The sequence below is a fragment of the Ruditapes philippinarum genome, unplaced genomic scaffold (assembly GCF_026571515.1).
Source record: "Ruditapes philippinarum isolate M1 unplaced genomic scaffold, ASM2657151v2 ctg2899_1_1_1_1, whole genome shotgun sequence".
NCBI classification, from domain to species: domain Eukaryota; kingdom Metazoa; phylum Mollusca; class Bivalvia; order Venerida; family Veneridae; genus Ruditapes; species Ruditapes philippinarum.
In genome coordinates, this window is record NW_026853201.1 from 29,151 (window position 1) to 40,135 (window position 10,985).

The 10,985-nt window shown below is 33.7% G+C and overlaps 1 protein-coding gene across 1 annotated transcript; it reads left to right on the plus strand.

Annotated features, from left to right (window-relative positions):
• The first annotated feature begins 1,773 nt into the window (after window positions 1-1,773).
• Window positions 1,774-9,160, plus strand: LOC132736076 (fumonisin B1 esterase-like). Its single transcript, XM_060723142.1, has 4 exons — window positions 1,774-2,424; window positions 2,627-2,948; window positions 8,014-8,085; window positions 8,486-9,160. Exons 1-4 carry the CDS (start codon window positions 1,789-1,791, stop codon window positions 9,070-9,072), a joined length of 1,617 nt encoding a protein of 538 aa, XP_060579125.1. The 5' UTR covers window positions 1,774-1,788; the 3' UTR covers window positions 9,073-9,160.
• Window positions 9,161-10,985: the final 1,825 nt, after the last annotated feature.

Below are 10,985 nucleotides of genomic sequence, written 5' to 3' on the forward strand. Positions count from 1 at the left end.
AAGATTTAAAGATAGTTCACCTCAGCCATTTTTGCAGACACTTCACCCCTCAGACAATTCAACCCTCTTTTGATGAAATCTGATTGAGACACTTCACCGCTCAATTTGTTTAATGTTGCACATACATGAAGGTGAGGTATGTGATAAGTTATCAATGGTGATTAGAAATATTCATTGTTTTAACATGTATACATGTATGATTATGTAATAAAATGTAGACCTAATAAAACAAAATATATTGTTTTTTTTTTATTTTCCTGATGTTTTTGAAACAGCAAATATAAAATAACATTCAATTCCTTCGTCCTCCTATTGACATGTAGTACCTTGATAGTTTGTTTTATGTTGAAAGTCACACATATATTTACTTGCCAGCATTTAGTTCTGCATGTTTATTTTTTCTATGTCATCTTTCAATGTTGAATTCTGCTTAAGCCGGTGCAACGGGGCGTGGATGGTAATTTGCACTTTCCAGTACCGTCCATGAACAGGCTCAATCAAACCGAGTCTGCAATATTTTCAATTTTGACGTGTTGGGCTTTCTTTATTGATTCTGTTTTTCTCTATTTTATAAATTGTCTTTCATGTTATGTTTGAATAGAATTTAATTTATAAAAAGTTTCAATTGCATGGTAATTTTTTTAATTACTGTTATGCATAAAAAGTTTCATGTTGTATGGTAACTGGAAATTTCTTTCATGATGTTTGTTTAAATGTTCAAAATATACCAAAAATTGGCAGGAGTTTAATATTTTATAAAAAAATGGGTCAAAGACAGAAAAGGCCGTATTGCATTTGTATACCAAACATCATTAGAAAAAACGAACAAATTTTACCATTGACCATCAATGTCGAAACTCTTACTAAATGGCTTAACAGGAAGTGGATAAGCCACATACCTGAAATCAAATCCCAAAGTATGGGACCATGTGCCAATGCTGTATGCAAAATATCAAGAGGCTGTGATAAGTAGTTGCTGAGAAAACTGTAACGAAAATTTCTTACCATTGATGATTTATGTCGAAATTTTAACTAAGTAGGTAAACATGAAGTGGATAAGCTACAGACCTGAAATCGAATCCCACGGTATGGGACCATGTTTCAATCCTGTATGCCAACTATCAAGAGGCTGTGATAAGTTGTTGCTGAGAAAACTGTTACGAAAAATATTTTGCCTGCCTGCCCCATGCTATAACCCGGGTTTACACCAGTGCAACCCGGCCAAAAATTACTAAATATAAAGAAATCAACAAATAACAGTTGTATTTGTTATGGAAATATTTACTCTAGTAAAAAAATGGTTGAGGGATGAATTGTCTTACTGATTTAGGTGAAGTGTCTTGATGTGTGAAGTGTCTTCACAATTTAAGGAGTACGTGAAGGGTCTTGGATGAAATGTCTTATTCATAAGTCACACATAACGACGACAGTAAATTTGTAATCATTATGATAAAAATTGTGATATCATAATGTATATGTAGATTTACCTATTCAACTTATCAAGATTATTTACTGAGAACGTAAAGAAACTGTTTAATCACATTAATTAAGTTTCTTTTGCTCATTACCATTTGCAAGTGTTTAAATAGAGCAAAGCAAATTTCGAATTTTACATAATAACATGGTACTTCAAAAAATTCAAAGCTATCTTTCTGTAAACAACGTCTTATGTGATACAAGTTCTGTCTTAATCAATTTGTCTGTTTTTCTAAAAATATATCAACGTAATTGGTTTAATTATTTTGTACTATATATGCTCAAATGTCACATTGTTTTACATTTCAGAAAATGTTCACTTTCGTCAGCTTAGCCATACTGATTTTGGTAACGTTAAATCTTGGTGATTGCTTTATAATTAATCAAAGGATAGGTCCAATTGTTAATACAACCTGTGGTCAAGTTGAAGGTCTTTCGCAAAATGGTGCACATGGATTTCGGGGAATTCCTTACGCCTTGCCGCCCATTGGGAGACTGAGATGGCAACCGCCGAAGAAATTGAACATGGCCGATGGAACGTGTTGGAATGGAACATTTTCCGCAATGCGATTCGGAAATATTTGCTACCAATATCAAAACTCAACAGCATTCTATGGAAGTGAGGACTGTCTTTATTTAAATGTGTTTACACCGACACTTAACAAAACAGCCAAGTTACCGGTAATGGTTTGGGTTCATGGTGGCCAGTTAGCTTATTTATCCGGGAATGAGTTAACGTACTATGCAGATGAAACGATGGCTGGAGAAACAAATGTTGTATACGTTAACTTTAATTATAGATTACACACCTTTGGTTTTATGGCACTGCAGATACTGGCGGATGTTTCTCCAACTAACACGTCCGGAAACTATGGTTTTATGGATACATTACTTGTTCTCCAGTGGGTACAAGATAACATTCAGAATTTCGGAGGGGATCCTTCGCAGGTATGTACTGTTTATCATTAAGAAATTCCTATTGTTGATGTTTTCATTTGGAATTCATTTTAAAAAATTAAATAATTAACACCCTGAAAAAAGCACGATTTTTACCATCGCAAAAATATTTTTTTAAGAATTTTTTAAGAACTTTTTGGGAAAATTGACTTTGACATCTGTTAATTCAAACAAATTATAATTCTGTTCATAGGTCACATTGTATGGTCATGAAGCAGGTGGAACTCGGGTGTTTGGTTTAATGGCCTCTCCATTAGCAAATGGATTGTTTCACAAAGGTTGGATATCTAGTACCCCTCCTCGGTATGATAAACTTGCGATAGACGCATACAAAGACAATCTTGTTTACCTGAACAACACTAAATGTTCTACTGTTGACTGCCTGCTTGCTCTGACATCACAAGAAGCGACAGAAGCTGTGCCGTGGTCTGATTTTCCAAATTGGGATATGTCTGACCAGTTTGACATTCCGAAGAAAACTACCAGATTTGACGGTTCTTTGGCTATAGCTGATGGTAAGTCTCTTCTTCTTTTTGCCAACTCTTTCAAGTATGTTATCAAAATTTGTTGTAGAGTAAATGTAACATCTTTCTATATTTCAGATATTTTTTAGCCTTTTAGCTCACCAGAGCCGAAGGCTCAGGGTGAGCTATTGGTATCAAAAAGGGATACTCCGGCGTCCGTCGTCATGCGTCAACAATCGTCTTCTTCTCTGAAACCGCGGGGCAGATTTACTTCAAATTTGGTCTGTAGCATCCTTATGACAGTCACTCTTGAATTTGGTCATGTCATTTCAATTGTCCCCTTTTAACGTTCAACAGAGCTAAAAATAGAAAAACCTTTAAACATCTACTACAGAACTAAATGCTGGATTATCACCAAACTTTGACTGTAGCGTTTTTGGGTAGTGTTTTATCAAATGTGCTCATATTAATTTGATTGGTCTCTTAAAGGGCTCTCTAGGGCTAAAAATAGAAAAAACATTTAGACATCTTCCTATATATAACTAATGGATGGATGATCACCAAACTTTGTCTGTACCATTCTTGGGTAGTCTTTTATAAAGTTTGCTCATATTAATTTGATTGGCCCCTTTTAGGGGCCGCTGAAGCTAAAAATTGATGGATGATTACCAAACTTTGTCTGTAGCATTCATGGGTAGGCTTTTATCAAATTCGCTCATATTAATTTGATTAAACCCTTTTAGGGATCTCTAGGGCTAAAATAGAAAAACCTTTAAGGTGACAACGGAGTCAATTATCACTGAAAATACCTAAAATGAGATTTTTTGCTTAATAGATTTATCAACCTTTTCTGAACACATTCGTGATTTAATTTTGGAAGTAGTTAGTCCAAAAAATGTGTTTTTAAACGTTTTAAAACGGTACCTGTACCATTTTTATCTGCTATTCGCGTAACCTGTCAATTATTGATAACGCTCCGCCCCCTGTTGAGGCATCAATGAGGGAAATCGGTAGTTCCATATATGCGTGAATTACCGGTCCATACTACCCGTAATTCATGTATCGTACAAATACCGTACATCTTTTATGAATATCGTCTACCTTTTATTTAGCCTTTTTTTTATAAAATAAGAAATTGTCGGCCAATGTACGTAACATAATGTATGAAACATAAATATATAGCGGCAAATCGCACGACCACGTGGTTGATGCTAAAATATCCATATAATGTGTGAAAATAATTTGTCTGTCCCGTTAATCTGATAGATATTACATTGAGTTTATGGACTTTTGTACGGATTCAAGGGCTTGCTTTACATTCAACCTCGTTTTCTAACAATGTCAAGTAAAACAACAACAAAACAGACAACATTTTTTTATGTGAACGCCTATATGACTTGTGGTAATTTAAGGTGTCCCTGACAAATTTCTAAACCATTTTAGGTTGTCTAAGGATGATTATTTCTCTATGAATCAATAAAAAGATAATAAAATACGAGTATATTATCAGTGAATGCTTTGAATAAATTTTTCGCCAGTAAATCGAACACAGTACTAATAAACTGGAACAAATTATGGAATTTATTGTATATCCAGTAGAAACTGGATCTCTATGCCGTGCATAGATGATTTTCATGATCATAGAAGTCAAGAAGGTCAGATCATAATGATCGAGTGATACCTTTTATTTCTATTAAAATATGTTAAGCATTTATATCAATTTGGAGGAAAAAATATATAATATCCCCGTTCTACCGTGGACTTTAAAAAGACCGTCAGAAGCTCAGTTTTTTGTATTTTAATTTATATTTTAACGGAATTTCATACACGAATACACAGACAGAGTGACACTGGTTTATATAATAAAATGCCGATGATAATAATAATAATATAAACTTCAAAAGTGAAACAATTAAAAACCTCGCTACGTTCCATTTCCCCCCACCGAGTGCTCAAATTTTACCGAAAGTCACGTGACATGTGCGACCGATATCAGACGGAAGGTCAATCACATTAAGATTTGAAGATATTTCTGTTATAAATGATATTAATCAGCAACTTTTTAATTGGTCAGATGTCACTGGGTCATAAAATGTTGTTAGAGTATGTTTACCGCAACTTGTGACCCTCTCTGGTGCGATATTTTGTTTATTATGCAATTATTTAGCGTGAAACGTAGGGGTCCGAGAGAGAACAGCCGATTTATGACACTTCGTTTTGATGCGGGTCGGACTAACTTTGAATCGGCATAACTTTTTTAAATAATCAAGCAATTAACATGCGGTTTAAAGCACATGGAAAGGGAATTTCATTTACGGAGGGAACCGTGTCAGGGGATTTTTGTGTGCTCAATCAAGCGACTTAATTATCTTTAATTACGTAATATGTATGGTGAAAAAAGTCGCATAAAATGTTTGACGTTACGTAATATTTTTTTGAGAAAAGATAGAAAAAATTTGAGACACGGTTCCCAGATATTATAAGTATGTTTATTTTCCAAAAAGTTTTGATGACAAAAAAATAAAAAAATAAACTTTGATATGACGATTTAAAATTTTAGGATTTTTATTAAAATTCAATCATTTACAAAGGCATTATTTTCAAATATGTTATTTTTTATGATGATCAACGACATTTAATGCACAAAGATTAAATAAATAACAATTATTACTAAAATAAGTTGGTTTAAATGACATTTATGTGAGTACCACGGAAAGTGTCTGTTGTCACCTTAAATGTCTTCTTCTATAGAACTAATTGATGGATGATCACAAAACTTTGTCTGTAGCATTCATGAGTAGTCTGATATCAACTTTGCGCATATTAATGTGATTGGCCACTTTAAGGGGCAGCTAAAGCAAAAAATAAAAATACCTTTAAACATCTATTTCTACAGAACTAACAGATGTATGATCACCAATTTTTGTCGTAGTATTCTTGGGTAGTCTTTTTTATCAAGATTGATCATATTAATTTGATTGGCACCTTGTAGGGGTCTCTAGAGCTAAAAATAGAAAAACTTTAAACATCTTCTTTCATAGAATTAATTAATGAATGGTCAAAAAATTTTGTTTGTAGCATTCTTGGGTAGTCTTTTATCAATTATGACCATATTAATTTGCTTGGTCCCTTTTAGGGGCCGCTAAAGCTAAAATAGAAATGTCTTTAAATATCTACTTCTACAGAACTAATTTATGTATGATCACCAAACTTTTTTGTAGGATTCTTAGGTACGCTTTTATCAAGTTTGCTCATATTAATTTGATTGGCCCCTTTTAGGGGCCACTAAAGACAAAAATATAAAAACGTCAGAACATTCCCTACTGAAATAATAGATAGATGATCACCAAACTTTGTAGCATTATTAGGTAGTCTTTAATCAAATTTGCTCATATTAATTTGATTGACGCCGTTTAAGCTAAAGCTTAAATGCCCCAGGTCATGGCATGTCTCCAAATTATTGTTTAAACATATTCTATGCTCAAATTAAGATATCAGAAAATATTGGCAATGGATAATTTCCAACTCTGAAAAACAGCTGTTTCTGGTGAGCGACTCATGACCATCATGACCCTCTTGTAATTTTAACTGTAACTACTTAACTCTTTAGTTTATATTGTTAATCATAATAGTACATATATCATGTCATCAAAGAAAAGGAATATAACATCTTTAAAAATTTTAAATGTTCACAATCTGACAAAAAATGACTAATGCAATGTGCATGACAAAACATGTACTTAAAATTCACAAATGATAAAATCTGATTTACAAATGATAGAAATTTGATTACATCGTTTAATTGAATAAATGAATTAAACAATCTTTTTCCTACATCTGTGCTACTGATTTGGCAGAGAAATTGTTCTAAATGCTAAAAAAGATAAATATATTAAAACAAAGTGATCCATTGGAAGCGTTAATAAGAACAAAATTACATGAAAATTGCAAACTCGATTTGATTGTGTCTGTACATGAGGGATAATGAATAAGTGCAACATCACTCACGCCCCCTGGCACAGCTTTGAGCGGTACTCAATTCTCAACACTTTATATAGCTGGCATCAATGATCCCGGAGGACCAGACAAATATAAGCTCACTGACGTTAAGTACGGTACCACTTTTTACAGCTTGACACTTGCTGTTGTAAAGTATAAAAATCTGGAAACAAAATGATCCCTTGGAAGCGTAAATCACAAAAAATGACATGAAAATTGCAGACTCGGTTTGATTTAGTCTGTAAGCCATTTAAAGCCAGGAAACGTACATTGACAGCTTTTGCATATTCTTGTATATCGGGACAAGCAATGAAAAGAAATATAATAGTCTAACACATCTGCGCCGATATTTCTGAATTCAAAATTATATAATTTCCATGTTTAAAGGTTGAATACTTGCACTTCCCGGTACCGTCTATGACCAAGCTCAATCAAATCAAACCCGCAATAGTTTCAATTTTTGCCGTTTTGTGTATTTTTGGGGTCTTTCGTTTTTCTCGATATTGCCACATCAGAGTTATTTGTGCCGTGTGGAGGCGCTAAAAGTCGATCCGTACACATAATCACGGTTGTTATATTCTTGATCCTTGAAGAGTGTTCAGCACGACATGATTTTATTTTTGCATTTAACGTGTTCATTTTGGGTGGTTCCAGTATTTTCATTCGAATACTGTATAATAACCCTTAGTATATAATACCTGCTTTTTAAACTTGTCTTTGGCGTCTTGTCTGTGATATACAGGCTTCATGACCTCAGATCCTCTTTCAATATTACATCTTATTTAGTTCCGCCCTTATTTTCTCGTTTACGTATATAACTTTCTTTTAATTGAGAATCGTACGCTGCTACTTGTCATGGGATGGCATTGATAGTTCCATGATAACCGCCGTATGAACACACCTGTAAGTGTTTCTATATTCAAACTTTTTTTATCATTTGTATGTTTAAATGTTAAATCTGCTTATCACGCTGTTTTGTGGCGTGAACGGTAGCTTGCACTTAACAGTGACGTCCAGGAACAGGCTCACTGAAACCAAGCATGCAATATTTTCAATTCTGTTGTTTTGTGCGTTCTTTAGGGATTCCATTGAAATTCAATTTGTTTTATTTACACAGGGTATGTACTCAATCACCCTCCATTTGAAGCATGGGCACGTGGTATCAAAATGGATATCCCCCTCCTAATAGGTGAATTTGTTTACTAATGATTTTATCAACCGTAGAATTTTTTTTAAATATCCAAAATTGATTACTTAGTCATGTTAGCTTAGCGGCGAAGATAGTAAATTGGTAATTTTTCAGTTATAACGACTATATATATTATTTATCTTTTAAATATTTGTTTCATGACTTATATTCAATATGGTCAAAATACGATTTTGATATGTACATGTTTGATAATTTCGTATTTCCATATTCTGCATGGATAGCAATGGTTACGTTTGTATAACGTCACCGGTACGTTTCTTACACGTTGTAGATATTCATTTGGCAACCATAGAAGTAGAAGTATTCTTGATGTTGCGTATCTTATTGTTTTATAATACATAAACGTTTTACTCGTAATATTTATTTTACTTATCTGTAGGTAGCGCTGCCCAAGAACTGGACTTTAGCCAACCACCTCCTGATATGGGTACATGGGATAAACCGAACTATGAACGCTACATTCACATACAACTAGACACATTTAGCACGTACATTGCGGACATGGCTCTCAAAATGTATCCTGTAACTGGAAACCTAACTGCTCGTTATCAATGGGCAAGCATGGCTAGTGATATTCGATTTAACTGTGGAAACAACCGTTTGGCTTTAATGGCAGCAAAGACCTTTAGATCACCAGTCTATCGGTATATTAATTCCAATAATCCGTCAAAACCGTTCTTTGGATCCATCTACCCCTTTACTTATCATGACATGTATGCATTTTTTGGTCACTTGGAATGGGGTTTGCACACGCTCGGTGATTCGGACAAAAAGTTTGAAAGGAGTATGAAAGATGAGGTCATATCTTTTGTGCGTCATGGTCATCCTAACACAACGTCATGGACAACATTTCCAGGCTCCACTGGTCTCATCTCCGACACAGTTACAACTATCCCAGAATATCATGGAGAGGAATGCGAGTTTCTCTTTGCCAATGGTTTTTATCCGTATTCATGGCGACAGTAGATAATATACTTGTTATTTTTGTATTATTTAGATCAATAGACCTTTGAGAGAAAACATTGTTACTTTCTATATAAATTTGTTCATGATATTTTCTTTGGTCCGTAATGTTTGTTTGCTGAATTGAATATTGCACTACAAGATCATATTGTTTTTTACACTTACGTTTTGATAAGTTATGGTCTGTTCCTATATTGGGGGATGCAAAACCATCATTAGTAATCTTCAGTATATCTTACCATGAATCCTGTTTAAATGACTAGCGAAAATAAAATAAAAAATAAAAATAAATAAAATAAAAAAAACTGAAAAAAAAAAAACATACACAAGTCTGATATTCACAAACAGTAAAAAAAAACAACAACAGTTGTCTGTTGAAATGTGAGAAAATACATTACAGCGTTTAATTGTCATGAAACCTATCAACTAAGAGATTAAAAACAGCCTTGTATCTTGTCATAAATTTCTATCATTCTTGATATAGAAATAGTCTCAGTCCGTCCATCCGTCCGTCCTTTCGTCCGAAATTTTTGTCCGGAGCATATCTCAAAAAGTATTTAAGGTATTAACTTGAAACTTCATAGGTGGATAGATCATATTGAGGAGGAGTGCATTGCACTAGAGTGATAGCTATACCCTGCATAATCTTTCATTTATTTCCCTTGTTATTTTTCAAACTTAATTTTTGTCCAGAGCATAGCTCAAAAAGCCTTTGAGATATCAACATGAAACTTTATAGGTGGACAGATAGGAGGTGTGCAGGGCACAAGAATGATAACTCTTCCTTTATAATTTTTGAGTTATTGTCCTTTGTTATTTATATTCTTAATTTTTCAACTGAGTGGAGAATAACTTGCAAAGTTCTTTGATATGTCAACATGAGACCTCATAGGTGGATATATATTATTGAGGTGGAATGTTGTGCATAAGAATGATAACTCTACCCTTTATATTTTTGAGTAATTGCCATTTGTTATTTTTCATACTTTTTGTCCAGAGCTTATCTCAAAAGTGTTAGAGGTATCATTTTGAAATTTCATAGGTGGATAGATCTCATTAAGGAGGAGTGCAGTACAAAGTAATGATAAATTACCCTGTTTCAGTTAACTTTTTTTCATACTTAATTTTTGTCCAGAGCATAACTAAAAAGCCTTTGAGATATCAACATGAAACTTATTGGTGGATAGACTTCACTCAGAAGATGTGCAGTGCAAAGAATGATAACTCTACCCTTCATAATTTTTGAGTTATCGCGCTTTGTTATCTTTAATCTGAGTGGAGCATAACTTAACAGTCTTTGAGATGTCAGCATGAAACTTCATAGGTTGATTTATCTTATCGAGGAGGAATGCTGTGCTCAAGAATGATAACTCTACCCTTAATAATTTTTGAGTTATTGCCCTTTTTATTTTCATACTTTTTGTCTGGAGTTTATCTCAAAAAGTGTTAGAGGTATCAACTTGAAACCTCATAGGTGGATAGATCTCATTCAGTTGGAGTGCAGAACATAAGAATGATTACTTCAGCCATCAGTTTTCATTACCACAATACCTCTTAAAATTGAATTATTCTGCTCTACTACATTTACATTCTTCCAATGAGCAAACACATTCGGCATTGGGGTGCCGGATGAGTCGCATGCTATACAATGACGTCATTTGGGAGCATCTTAGAATGACATATCTGCCAAGGATGTCGTCATCTTAGCAATATGAATAAAAGTTAAAGTTTTTACGCCATACAAAAAAAGTTACGGTTGATACGATATGTTTTTGAAATTTCAAGAAGTGTTTTAAATATGATAAAATATGGCAGATCATGCAATATATGACAGATAGTATTCATCTGCCGTCCTTGAACAGGCTCAAAAACGAACTTTTTTTTCTCACTTTTTTTTGACAATTTAAGATCTTTTA

Coding starts and splice junctions, on each gene's coding strand:
- LOC132736076 (XM_060723142.1), top strand. CDS start 1,789: ATGTTCACTTTCGTCAGCTTAGCCATACTGATTTTGGTAACGTTAAAT. Junction 2,425..2,626: donor TCGGAGGGGATCCTTCGCAG/GTATGTACTGTT, acceptor TTCTGTTCATAG/GTCACATTGTATGGTCATGA. Junction 2,949..8,013: donor TTCTTTGGCTATAGCTGATG/GTAAGTCTCTTC, acceptor TTATTTACACAG/GGTATGTACTCAATCACCCT.